Source organism: Suillus fuscotomentosus (genome assembly GCF_016647785.1).
Source record: "Suillus fuscotomentosus strain FC203 chromosome Unknown F5891scaffold_58, whole genome shotgun sequence".
In the NCBI taxonomy this organism is placed as follows: domain Eukaryota; kingdom Fungi; phylum Basidiomycota; class Agaricomycetes; order Boletales; family Suillaceae; genus Suillus; species Suillus fuscotomentosus.
In genome coordinates, this window is record NW_024539570.1 from 1 (window position 1) to 13,159 (window position 13,159).

General features: G+C 46.9%; 5 protein-coding genes across 5 annotated transcripts; 1 reads left to right on the top strand and 4 right to left on the bottom strand.

Moving 5' to 3' along the window:
- Positions 1 to 288: 288 nt before the first annotated feature.
- Positions 289 to 636, top strand: F5891DRAFT_1193337 (uncharacterized protein; the record flags this gene model as incomplete). Its single annotated transcript, XM_041367719.1, has 2 exons — positions 289 to 306; positions 355 to 636. The coding sequence occupies 2 exons, from the start codon at positions 289 to 291 to the stop codon at positions 634 to 636; spliced, it is 300 nt and encodes a 99-aa protein (XP_041221677.1).
- Positions 637 to 1,236: 600 nt separating this feature from the next.
- Positions 1,237 to 1,726, bottom strand: F5891DRAFT_959020 (uncharacterized protein; the record flags this gene model as incomplete). The annotated part of the gene is made up of 2 exons (XM_041375613.1): positions 1,237 to 1,591; positions 1,647 to 1,726. Coding segments are annotated over 2 exons (435 nt in total), but the record flags the coding sequence as incomplete, so codon positions are not given.
- A 472-nt stretch (positions 1,727 to 2,198) lies between these two features.
- Positions 2,199 to 4,079, bottom strand: F5891DRAFT_1055140 (CDF manganese transporter; the record flags this gene model as incomplete). Its single annotated transcript, XM_041362649.1, has 10 exons — positions 3,943 to 4,079; positions 3,710 to 3,853; positions 3,574 to 3,651; positions 3,463 to 3,520; positions 3,177 to 3,411; positions 3,018 to 3,134; positions 2,857 to 2,963; positions 2,763 to 2,801; positions 2,489 to 2,634; positions 2,199 to 2,366 (listed from the first exon to the last, which is right to left on the bottom strand). Exons 1-10 carry the CDS (start codon positions 3,988 to 3,990, stop codon positions 2,199 to 2,201), a joined length of 1,140 nt encoding a protein of 379 aa, XP_041221679.1. The 5' UTR covers positions 3,991 to 4,079.
- Positions 4,080 to 5,022: 943 nt separating this feature from the next.
- F5891DRAFT_1193339 (uncharacterized protein) lies at positions 5,023 to 5,295 on the bottom strand (the record flags this gene model as incomplete). Its single annotated transcript, XM_041367720.1, has 2 exons — positions 5,023 to 5,242; positions 5,291 to 5,295. The coding sequence occupies 2 exons, from the start codon at positions 5,293 to 5,295 to the stop codon at positions 5,023 to 5,025; spliced, it is 225 nt and encodes a 74-aa protein (XP_041221680.1).
- Positions 5,296 to 12,608: 7,313 nt separating this feature from the next.
- On the bottom strand, positions 12,609 to 13,073 carry F5891DRAFT_959155 (uncharacterized protein; the record flags this gene model as incomplete). Its single annotated transcript, XM_041375629.1, has 2 exons — positions 12,609 to 12,919; positions 12,968 to 13,073. Coding segments are annotated over 2 exons (417 nt in total), but the record flags the coding sequence as incomplete, so codon positions are not given.
- Between the last annotated feature and the right edge of the window lie 86 nt (positions 13,074 to 13,159).

The following is a 13,159-nucleotide window of genomic DNA, read 5'->3' on the forward strand; positions in this document are numbered from 1 at the left end:
TAATGGCTTCTGGGATTGGGTCTGGTCCTTGCCAAGTTGCAACGGTACTGATCGAAGATGCGAAGTAAAAGTCTGCTGGTCGGGGATGAGCTGAAAACGAGTAAGAGGCTTACCTGTTTTCCGGTCCGGGATACATTCTAGACTTTGGAGTGTGAGGGTCCCTGGCTGAAAAAGGAAAGAGTCGGCGCCGTCATTCTACATCGCACAGCATCGTACGCTAAATCAGCATCTATATGCTAAATCAGCATCTCGACGCTAAATCACAATCGCAAACACTTACTTTGCACGATGGGACCTCAGAAAGATGTAAGTTGCAATATCCGATTGTGTGCGCAGCTCTGAGTAGTAGATTAGCGTTGTTGTTCTATTGATCGTGGTAGGAGGATTGCGAGAGAGATGAGGGAGAATGAGAGAGAGAGGGCGAGGGAGAGCGAAAAAGTGAGGAAGCGGGAGAGGGAGAGCGAGAAGGAGAAGGAGAGCGAGAGGAAAAGGGAGAAGGAGAGCGAGAAGGCGAGGAAAAGAGAGATGAAAAAGGAGAAAAAAAGGCAGAAAAAAAGGGAGAGGGAAGCGCGAAGGTCTCGCATCGTGTCGAAGTTGTCGAAGGTGTTTAGGTTTGTAGGAGGGCGGGCGGATTAGAGGTTTCGGTTGCGAAATCCATTTGTTTTGGGAACGTCGTGAGAGAAGAGGCTGTGCAACGGTTAGTTCGAATGTTATCAATGATTTTCATGACTTGGCACGTAAAAACATGCGATCAGCGTCACGAAGATTCTCCGTGCGTTTGTACGAAGAGTTAGGGGGAGTATACCGAGATTTAGGCCGAAACAACGAGAATCCAGCATGATCTTTAGCCGTCTGAGCCTTTGACAAGGTGGTAAGAGCGGGAGCGGTGAAGTTCAAAGGAGAAAACAGCCTCGTATTTTCCGTCTGGTAAAGTTCTATTGTCGTTAGAGTCCTGAAAATGACTTGCTTGAATCCTGTCGTTGCTTGTCCTTCGGCCAAAGACCTTGTTCAAGAACGAGGGCATGGTTGATGGAACGCTTGATTCTCAACGAAGGAACCGAATGAGCTGGATTGGTTGTAAAAGCGAACCATGATGATTAGGAACTTCAATTGTGGTAATGAATGCAAGAATGAGAACTCACAAATTTCGCAGTTTCTGAGTGACACGGGAGCGAGGTACGCTTGTGATACTGTCTTCTTCCACACCATCCGCGATCTCAAAATCCAGGGGACAAGCTAACGAGGGAACCAGCAGAGGAATTCGAAAAGATCTGACTTGACTCCAAGCAATATACAACTTGGAGGGTCTGGATTCAGTACTTCTGCAACCGCATAGTGTGCAAAGAATTCATGCTCCCCTTGGCTTGTACCATCCAGGCGTTCATACACCCGATCGAAGTAAGGTTTGTAGATGGATGTGGGGAATAATTCCAAGGTGGCTGCCTGGTTAGCACTGATATTTGTCCTGACTTGACCTGGTGTTACCAACATGACTTTAACACCGAAGGGTTTGCATTCCATAGCCAAAACGTCACTGAGTGCGTGAACTGCCGCCTTGGCTGCAGAGTATAATCCATTCCATGGGGTAGCGCTATTCAGAGTGAGACAAGGTCAGCTAAAAGAGTGCATCATTGCACCGAGCTCACATGTTTCCCGCAAGTGATCCAATGTTGACGATAAGTCCTTGTCTGCGGTCCACCATAGAAGGTGCAACTGCCTGTGCAAAGGTGTCAGAAGGAATGTTTGCCCACTGTTCAAACACGTCAAAAACGTCCAACCAGATTACGATGTGTTCTCCCAAATTCACTCAGACAGAATGAAGTTGCTCCTTGCGAACAACCTGCGAGAAAATCTCCAAAGCTGCTTGGGGCTGGAAGGCAGCCTACCAATAACATAACAGGCATCAGCAGATATTATCACCCTCAAGAGAGTTGACTGACCACTTCGTGTCCAGCACCATACACTCGTCTAAAACGTAAAACGATGAGGTATATCTCTTGTTAACAAGCTGAGATGAAAAATGACTCACTGCAAAAGAGAAGTTGTCGACGTTCTGCACGGCCGCAACAGGCTTGCCGTCGATCGTCATATTGGTGAGTGGGGCATTGTGGAGTGTCTCGTTGCCATACCAATCCATCGCTAGAACTGACACGTGGCCCTATTAAATACAAGCAATTGAGTGGTTGAAAATGATGTGATTAGATGTTACTTACAGGGGCATGAGTCGTCTCATGATCGACGTGCACAAAGGCACGCTCGACATTCGGAAGCACCTCGATCTTATCCTGCAGCTGCTGGCTAATATCGTGTGCCTTCCACAACGGGGTAGTAGCATCCATGACGATATCCACCTCGACGATGTAGTCCTAGTTAAAACTGTCAGCAAACACAATACATAAGTTAATCAGACCAATGGCACGCACAGGTCCGCTCTGCGTCATTGGATCAAGTCAATATGCAACCATACGCAATGGGATTGAACACTTACGTGGTACGCCCGTACAGTATCAATTTTCTCAATCTCATCGCTGAAGGTCATAGCTTTGTGGATGATGAGCTGCAGGAAGTCGTGTGGCGCAGACTTCCCAGCCAAGAATCCAAATTGTTCGTACATAGTATGACTCCAGCGCCAATCTGTAGCGATCACATGAGCGGAAAGTTCATGGGGGTACATGAATGAAGCGCACAATGACAGCGCCAGCAGAATCCAGCCCTGTTGAATATGTAAGTTCACAAGAAATGCAAGGGTCGAGGTCACGAACACCATCGTGATCTACTTCCTCCAGCAGACATCAGAATACCTGGGGAGTATGATCGCTTCAGGGTACCGAATTGCTTGAAGGCGAGTCGTCTTACCGAATCCATTAATGAAAAGATCATTTCGATGATCCTCCCATAAGACCTGCACTTGGCTAGACTTTGATCTGAGGGCCAAACAATATAAGAAAAGAACGAATGGACCGCTGTTTGATTTGAGATTTTATTAAATGATTGCAAAGGGCTCCAGTACAGGCTACATACCAAGCGCAGCTGCCACTGCGATGATTGCCTGGATGCGAAAACCGTTGTCTTTTTCTTGAGCCATGAGTGCGCGGACGGATTCAACGATAACAACCAAATTGACCGAAGCCATGCTGCAAGAATGTCAATCAGGTTCAAGGACTTGATAGCTGGACGAACATTGAACCTGAAAGAAAATGAGATGATTTCCCGCCGAGTGAACGAATGAATCACCGTAAACCACATTTCCAATGGTTTCAAGTCGGGAGCCACCAACAGGCCATTTGTTAATATCCATTGACAGTGCTTTCTTGTGAGTCCAGTATAGAAAGATATTACTTCCAAAATCGAAAGTAGCATCAATCCCTGTTGCGATGAGGGATAAGGAGACGAACGACACAGCAGCATATACTAGTGTGAAATAATTAGCGAAAGAAAGATGGACATATTGCAAAGACGTACGCTGAAGTACACAGAGAATGAAGTTGGCACAGAGACTTGCCCAGACTGCAACCCTGACCTGAATGCGTGATTAATTTAGCGGAGATGGGCAGCTCCGCAGCACTTCCTTACAGAAAAAGGGAAATTCGCTTCATCTTCTCTCGCCTCTTGTGTATGTTCTTCCATAGGCTTCAGCAATGATTGAATGAGCTAATCATTTACCCTTTAGCACGGAATAGAAACAATACAATATAAGAGAAAAACTCACGTCATTCTGCTTTCTATGAAATTTCTCGAGTCGTTTACCAGTCCTACGACGACGACGAAGCTGTGAGAGCTCATCGTCTGTCTTGAGACCGACCCGGATCCTGTATGGGTCGGGAAGATCGCTACCTTGAAATTTGGGCGCCACCTCGATATCTTCGATACTTGTGCGTTGGAGTTCTACGACTAGGCTGTGAGTGGGGGGGACTCAAGGACACGTGCGCGTGAAATGGTCACCTCTGATGCTTGCCTTAGGCTCACTGAAGTTGAATTGGGATTAGACATCTTCAATAATTTGATAATTTGATAGTGTTCAGCGCTGCGAGATGTGAAAATGTGATGTTGCGAGTACCCTTGTCCGCTCGGTCAATGAATGACCCTGACACGGACATCTGATACCGAGGGCAAGTCGAAAGGGGATGCAACTAATGATCGCCACGTCAATGGTTCTCGGGTGTTATCTTACAAAACGTGCCCTCATAATCACGGTCTGACCCATCATGTCACTTTGCCATGGCGAACAAGATAGCCACGGACACAAAGTTCGCCTCGAGAATTGGGCTTGTCCTCGACTGTGTAGTTCATGGAAGACACGTCCACCAATTCAATACATTCACAAGATAAGGAAGACCAATGGTTCTTCCACAATTACGGTCTGCCTTGAACGTATGTGTACAGACACCACAGTTCTTAGTCATTCCGTAACCTGACCCGTCTGTCAGATGTGATTAACAATCGAAAACAAGTGACCGTACCTTCCATAATTTCGCAGAAGAGTGCGATCTTCAAAATGTAAATAACCTCGGCACTGATAGGTGGAGAGCCCTTGCTAACAAGGAGCAAGTTTCCGCCGAACACAGCACGAACCTTTGATTGATATATCAAGTTGTAACTAGGAACGTAAGAGGGTCAATGAGAACATACCTTCCGGAAGACAAGGGCGTCCCAGAATGGGTAAGTACTGACACCTGTGGCATGATACTGGTCAAGTTTTTGCCGCACAGCTGCCCGGAAGAGAGCGCCCTTCAGTCCAGGGACATTTCCAGCAGCCATGGCAGACTGATGGACTCGATTCAATACTCTTAGTACGTTCGGGCGGGGGCGGGATGGTTTTTCGGGGTTAGGAGGGAGGTTCCAGATACGATCATTGACACTGCCAGCACCTCGAGTACAAGGACCTAAAGGGGTTGAGAGCAACGGGAATATGTTCATCTGCTCGAGTTTTTTTTCCTGAGGACGGGATAGTCTGGGCCGACTATGTGATCTGGGTGATCGACGCCTAAACGGCAAAATCCTATGAGTTTCGATAATGTCGCATCAAAGGTAAAAGATTGTTGGTGTGACACCTGGTCTACGGTATGAAGCGACGTGTAAAAAGTCAAAGGCAAATGACATGTTTGGCTGGAAGGCATCTGGGCGAGGTATAGCTGGGAAAAAGTGAGGCTTTAACATCTGCGCATCTTCCAGGAGACGCAAGTTATCGCCAGTGGAAAACTCGACATCCACCGATGGCCAAGGTTGCGAGTTCGACCACACGCTGCAAGGAAGTCAGCATAGAAGACGAGGTGAGCGAGGTCAAACAAACCTCATAAATATGAGCCAAAGGTAAGTAAGAGAGAACGCTGCCATTTGAAGGATATTCCATACCAAACATGTTGGAATATGCGGATGATGCAAGGATCCCCGTGAGTAAGTACCATATCTGATGAGCAAGTGTCAGAGGGACAGAGAAGGGATGTTCCATACCTTTGGGTTGGCTGGCAGTGCCCTGAAAATCCATGGTTGGTGATGCTCAAAATGGAATACGAAAGCCACATACTGAAGTATAGCATAGCGATGCGACTGTGTCGGGAGATATTGGTGGTATCAACGTCACATCTTCGAATACCTGACGTAACACTGTAACGAACGTCTGTGGATTTGACTAGTTAGAGTATGAGCTCCCGCCAAACCGTTTGATGTGCCCACTCGGGGTCCTAGGTCCGATGATGCATTATTGAGATTAAATACATGAACCTGTCTGATACAATATTCATGTGAAGATCAACCAGCAATACGTAGGAATCACTTGCAGTACGACAGACAATGTCAAAGACATGTTGAGCAAATTGTCTCGTATATCAGAGAGCGGCGAAGCCTCACTTTCTACCCATGGCAGCAGGTAGCTGTAGTATGTGGACAGAACAAATCACAACTTGTGTCATATTATCACTCCGCAAATCAATTAGAAGTTATTACTACTTACCTGACATGATACATAAGCGAACGAACGCGGTGTGACTGTATCTTGATGATTTGCGTCATGTGTCTTGACTTTCTTTCCAAAATGTGAATACGGCTTTAAAGGCCTCCAAAAATGAGAAATTTGTTGAGCTACTCCGGAATGACTGACCTGAAGCAAAAGAGTGCTTTGGATAGGTCCTTCTCCAGATCGTTTTGATCTGCCGTGTATTGTTTATACGGGAATGCTAAATCTTGGACTGACACTGGCGGATAGTCAGTATCGCGTAAGATCCTAAGTGAGATACTTACGTTAGGTTGTTTCAGTCTAACTCAGCGGGCAGAGCAGTCTGCCGCACGCGTCAATGACTGGAGTTGCCCATCATTCCTGATCCGCTGAAGTGAAGATTAAATATGAGCAGAGTAATGTTGAGATGCTATATGCGTACCTAAACGATGGTATCAAGAAAATCATAACTCGACAGCAATACTGACGCTTCGATTCTGCGCGATTGTGCAATATTGTTCGTGTTCTTGAACAAAATTTGAATGGGTAGATTATAAGCTCCAGCCACCAACCCCCGAGCACAACTCTTGCCCTGGGAGTCCTTATGAACCTGTTTGATGATTCCCTTTAGATCCGAGTTGCTCGTTGCCACCCGATCCTGCCGCGAGTAGCAAGGCTGAGGGTTACAGTTACCAGCTGCAGGATGTGAATCACGATAGCCATAGGCAGAAGCCACTTGACTTGTGCTCGGGTTAGAAGGAGTCGGATAAAGGGAGGTTGGGAGAAAAGCTGGTCCCTGCGGGGCGCTCTGGGCCAAGTTCAAGTTGGACGAGCCGGCATGCAGATGCTGGCTGTAAGCTTGCTGAAATACGCTAGATGTAGAAGACGCTGGTTCCAAGTGGACTAGACTGTGAGGACCATGGCTGTGTCCTCCATGAGTCATGGAATGAAAAATATGAGAAAATGAATACCGTTGTTGTTATCCCCGTGGTTAGCGATCGCACTGTCGAGCGCTGTAACAGCCAACTCATTGTTTTTGCTTTTGGTCGGAAACAGGGTTTCCTGGGATAGAGACATCTTCGTAAGTCTGAAAGAAGTGATAACAAGCATGCTGTAGTGAACTCACGGGCGCTAATATCCGACTCCTGCCACCGTGGCTGGCATCTAATATGATCCATTATGATCTTATCGTGGATAGCTGGTTTACCAGATGCTTAGTCCTTCTGAGCTTCCTGCACTTAGATTGAGGCTTTCCTCTGAACAGTTTGGTTAGAAAGGATGCAACGTGATGTTTGACAGAGTTACTAGCATTTTCTCTTGCCTTTCAAACGGCTACGAGAGTTGCTGATCGGAGCCCTGGACATGTAAGTGAAAAGTTCATTAAGCACAATGAAGAACTCACAAATTCAAATCATCCCCAACCACAGATTCAGAACGAGCTTCAGTCATGACTGGAGATAACCAGCCTATGCGCACTGAATGTGACGGCGAAGCACCGTGCAAAATATGTGTAAACATTAGTACACGTGTCTTGCCCTAAAGGGAGTGACAGCTCGTCAAATGTCCAGACGCTCACATTTGAAGTTAATATGATAATATAATAACGGTGACCAGTCAATAGATCGCATTTCGTATGAACTCGGTGAAACTTATTAAGAAATTTAAAAATTCAGAAAGAAAGGTTGTCAAACTCATCATCATCACTTCCTTCATTTCCATCCCCCAACTCCTCGTCGCTAAATGCATGATCACTCTCCTCCTGTTCATCATCAAATTCTTCGAGACCTTCACCATCACTAATCCCCTCATCGTCTATATCCATGGTGCCAGCTGGTGGCTCTGAGCTAAGGCAATCTCTAGTTATCCTGCGAATCATTACTGGATGTTCCAATACCAAAGTGGGTATATCGCATAAACATATCGCGATCAACAAATCTGACCCAAATGTCCAGGTTAATTCAAATCACAGGAGGAAGTAATATACATGCTCACATCCCCACGTAATGTTCCTCCCAATCATCCAGCTCTCCCTCAGGACGCGCTAATGATTTCCCGTAGCGAAGCGCGCTTGTTCCACGTTCCGATGCAAAGGCGGGAATCAGGTGAGCTCCTCGAATCACCTGTGACGGATCGAGAAATCCGAATGTGTCCGAGTCCGATTCCTCCACAAATGCAACTTTGGGAAGACGAGCTCGGTTCAAGCCGGATTCATGGTTCTGCGGTGGTGCTAACCACCTGACCCAGAGAACGTTGAGGTGTTGCTTGACAGGTTGACTTACATCGGTGAGCCATGTTTCTACTGTGGTATATACCCAGTACGCGGGCATACCAGTATGGGTGACTGGGCGTTGTCTCCCCCGACAGCACCATGACATCAGCATGCGTTCTAGGGTTGACAGTATCGTATTCGTGCCTGAGGTCATACGTGGTATAATGTACCTGCATCGTCTGGAGTGAGTAGATTGTGTGGTTTGGAATGATGACCGTGTTGCGTTCTTCATTTGTGAACGTGTGATCACAATAGCTAATATCTAGTTTCCACAGCCGGAAAAGGATGTGATCCTTGAGTTTGGGTACAAAGTTCTAATGAAAATCATGAGAAACGTGTAAGGTGTGCACATATTTCGATGTTACTTCTACCTTGACAGCCGGATCATCATGGTGTTCTCGAAGGAATGCAAATATATCGACCGGGTTGCTCCGATTGTTGGCGATATGGTGATGCTGATCAGAGGATATTGAGGAGGAGGCATCAATGGACGATTGACTATCAGCAGAGAATATGCCTCCTGCTTCTGCCACACGTTGAAGGACACGGCGCCTGCGCTCGTGCTTAGCTAGCTGTGTTGGGGTATCTAATTTGCTGGTCAGCGGATAGAAGGCCTTGATAGCTCTATATGCAAGCTCCCCCTGCCCAGATTTGAATTCACACTAACAGTAAAATGCGTCAGGTACTTACCATCTGAGTTGTGAACGAATCAGTGGTGCCGAAGAATCTAATAGTTCTCACATAATCGCCCATCGCGTGGAACTTGTAGGTGCTGAGATTGAATTTCTTTACCCTGGGTTGGCTTGATTCTGCAGAGGTGGTGTTGAGTTCGGAGTGCTGAGCAATCCTGCGTTGCCGAGCCGCTTTCTCTCTCGGTAACTCTATAGTATTGAAGGCGGCACACGTGTCGCGCTGAAAACTGCGCAATTTCTGGGAAAGTCTCTTGAATGTTTCGTCGAGAAAAGTCAAGGTGGACTCTGACTGAATCCTGAGCTTGGCAAGTGCATGCCATTGTGCAAATCGGTACAACAGAGACTGCACGACTGCATCGTGCTCGGCGGGGAATAGCCCTTCAAAGACCGCAATAGAACACTGATGATGGAGAACATGTCAGCGAGCTGAATAAAAACCAAATGAACAAACCTGTAAGATGTCTTCAAAATCACGCGCGGCTAACCGTTTCATCTCGGAGGTATTGTTCGCGAATTTTCGGATTACACCATTCCCAAATGTGGGGACCTGGCGAAATCTATTGTGAAATCGACAGTCGATGTGTTAGTATATATAAGTACTCTATACGAACCCTACATACCTGCTATCGAGAGTTGCAACCAACTGATTACCTCCCGGAAGCGCATAAAGTAGCCGGATAAGATGTGTGAAGAGAGCCTTCCAGGTACCCAATTCGCATTCATGCATGAAGTCAACGACAAGCATGCGGAATGGGTCTAAGCCGAACGATCCAAGCTTGTTGACAAATTGATTCTACGAGTAGGTGATTTCAGCTGATTGAATATTACGCGGGACTGCTTGCACTTGCCATAGTTGGTATCCAGGAACCCTCTCCGAGAGTGTGCTCAACCTTTAAACCATCTACAGTATTTCCGCCCTTATAGATAAACTCACGCGCCTGGAGAACTTTCGACATAGCGTACACTCGGAGATTTGTCATTCGACTTTTCATGTCTTGCAGTAAGCCGAGTGAACCGAACAAGCTTTTCGGTGTCAGACAGCGAGGACATGCACACAAGCCCATGTCTTTTATTGTCGCAATTAAAACCCTGGAAAATCATGAATGGTCAACGATTTTAAGTAAGGCAAAGGAATGCACTTCTCGGGATAGTCAGCCGAATATGTGAAGATTCTGGGGAAAATTCTCCGCAGTACTCCATCAGAACATTTCAGAACGATACCGTGGCGATATGCGTGAAGGAATTCTTCATCGAGCAAGATATCCCAGCACGCATGAAACAATTCCCGGCGACAATGGGTATGAAGCGCGGCCATGCCAGTCTTTGATATACGAGACAATTTGCTCAACGTATCTTTGACACCGTCTGGAAGATAACAGGTTGACGTCAATAACTGCACAAGAACCTGGCAATCAAGACGACTCACGAAAGGTAAGAATCCCACTAGGTGGCATGCTCCAGATCGGGGCGATGATCGTACGTACTTCGTCAGATTTCCGAAATACAGATACAGAGGCCAAGCCTTCGCAGTTCCGAAGTTCGCAAGATGAGTCGCATCCGAAAAGAACATGAGACCTGCTATGACGCGCTCTAACGAACAACCAGGCTCCTTCGGCAGTTTCTGCAAATCGTCCTGAGCTTGCAGCCAAGCATCAGAGGCATAGAGTTCATCATATACTCGTTCTTGACGGTCGTCCAATGGATCCTTCCAAAGCCGTTTGAAAGGCATGAGGTGGAATGCGCCTGCCTGGATATCTGAAAAAGCAGCGCGGATTACTTCAACGAGAGAACGATAATGAAACCCGGGAACAGTATATTTTTGAGGTCCTTCCTCTCTTGACTTCGTAGGGATGTCGATAGTGACGTCAGCCTCAATCCAGTCATCTGGGAAAGTAAAATTTTCCCCCTCATGCCTATCCAATTTTCGTAAGTTTCTCCTCACCGAGAACTCCTCAAAATGTTTGACGTCGAAGTCATCTGCCTGTACAACATCTTTGATGAGGCGTTGGACCTCAGTCTCCGATTTCCGGTGGCTACCTGAACTCATCCAGGTCATAAGACGATAGACAGACATATTTGAAAACGGGTAAGGTGGCGGAAAGACCTGGGAATCAGGTCCTTGAACGATTGTCGGACACGACTTAGCGAGTAATGAGGACGCAATAGAATTATTGGGCTCGAAGGAAGGACGGCGAGGGTATATGCGGCAGATTCCAAACGAGTTGAAGGCAGTTTGGAGTGTGTCTCTTAGTGTTAAAACGATACGTTGAATTCTGGATCGGATTGAAGGTGACGGGACACCGACTTCATCAAGGATGACGTCGTTGAAATCTTCGGCCAAATGCTCAATATCATCGACTTGAAAAGGCCTCGGAATCCGTCTCCTGGGAAGCGCGGGTTCCTCTGAATAGTCAAGTGATCAGCAAACATCATGATTAGTAGATGCATATACTACAAAATACGGACCCAAGATATTATGTTCAAGTTCGAATGTATTTCTGAAAGCGGGGCCCTCCAAGTCCATTAGAACATCGTTTCGTTCATTTTCTGAGTCCGAGTTGGAGTGCTGCGAGGCCACGGGTCCTGGGGCACCAGGTAACACGCGAGTTTCAACAGATCCAAGCTTTGTTATGGGTTTGCAAGGGGCAACTGGTCTTAGATGGGCCCTTACAAGCCCAGTCCTCGCCGGTAAGATTTTCTGTTGACATGAGTTAAGAATCAGTCGTTGAACTGGGAGGGCTCCGTTCGTTCGAAGAGAAAGATTACTCACTTGCAATGATGGTTCGGACAGATTCAGAGCTATATTTGCCGAGGTTGCATTTCTCGCTCGCTGTAGTCTTCTCTCAGTTGCAAGAATGCTGGATTTCTTGAAAAAGCGGCAACTTGTGCGATGCCTATTCAGTCCCCGGTTGTCTGTCACCCTCAGGCTCTCCCAAGAGCAACCCTGAGCACCACATGAAACCATTGTAAAAAAAAGAAGTAGTAGCCAGAGAGTATCTGAGAGCCGCATGTGACTACGCTGGCTTGAACCTGAGCATGAAGTGACTAGTACTAGTACTGGCATCCAGGCGCAGCCAGCCGGAGTATCCCGGCACCATCATGATGCCGTCAGAGCGTCTAGGCCGTTCACTTCCTGTCATCTTAGTATAACCACATCAACGAACCATCCACGAAAGTTCACACCCCTGAGGGAGGTTTCCTGCAGCATCCTTCAAGGCCTTAGGGATGTATGGAAACCATTGTGCATTCTGAATTAACGCAAAGAGTATACAGAAACATAAAGTGGTAAGAGAGAATAAGTCGCCGAATGATCCGTGGGTCCAGACAGTCATTCCGTTGCAGATGCCTGACACTCGAGACAGGTGACACATTCACCTCCAGGTGAGAGTCAAGACGCCATGAACTTTCGTGCAATTGCACCTTTTTGAACCACGGCCACTTTGAGAGCAAGTAGATGTCACATCTGCGACGTCGCGTATATTATCGCTAGTCGACTTCAACACGCTGATAAGATTGCGCAGGTCCTGTGAGAAGGAATCAGCTGGCCAGTCGTGCTTGTTGGGGAATTTCATTAACTGTAGATGATCGCTCCCAATTCTGGTGTGCAGCTGTGAATCCCCTTTGCTGTTCGAGAAAAAATCGAATCAGAGCAAGTTTCTCCATCGTTATGGTTCTATAGACATCCTTTGCGGTATCTAAGGGGTGAAACGTGAGATCAACAGCTACCATCTATGCTGGAACGCACCAATTTCCATCCATCGACGAAACGCGAAGCACAGTTGGGCTGATCCCAACTATTAGCAGAACAGCCAAGAAATGACCCAGCCTCACGGATTTCTCGCAGGTACCCAGAGTAGCTAGACCAAGATTGAGCGCTCCAAGAAAGTGCGCTATGTATCAATGAGCGTTCACCTACTGCATGGTGTGGAATGTGTGATCCGACATTGTTGCTAAATGGAGAACATTCGAGAGGTGGCGTATGGTGGCGAGCTGTAGCAAGTTCACAAAGGGTGAGCCTGATAGCGACTAAAAATATCAGGAGGGTCTCAAATCGTGCACACGAGACCGAAAAACCTTGTATGTGTTCATCCTCGCTCATGTGGGATACCTCGCAACGACTTTGTGCATGCCTTGCGGCGTCTTGGAAGCAATCATCTTTACGCAGATATCCATCGAATGCACCTGCAAATCATAAGATTGCTATCCCCTATTGAATGCAAAAGATCGTGATCACCGATGCCAGTGTGTTTGAACTCATGCCAGAGT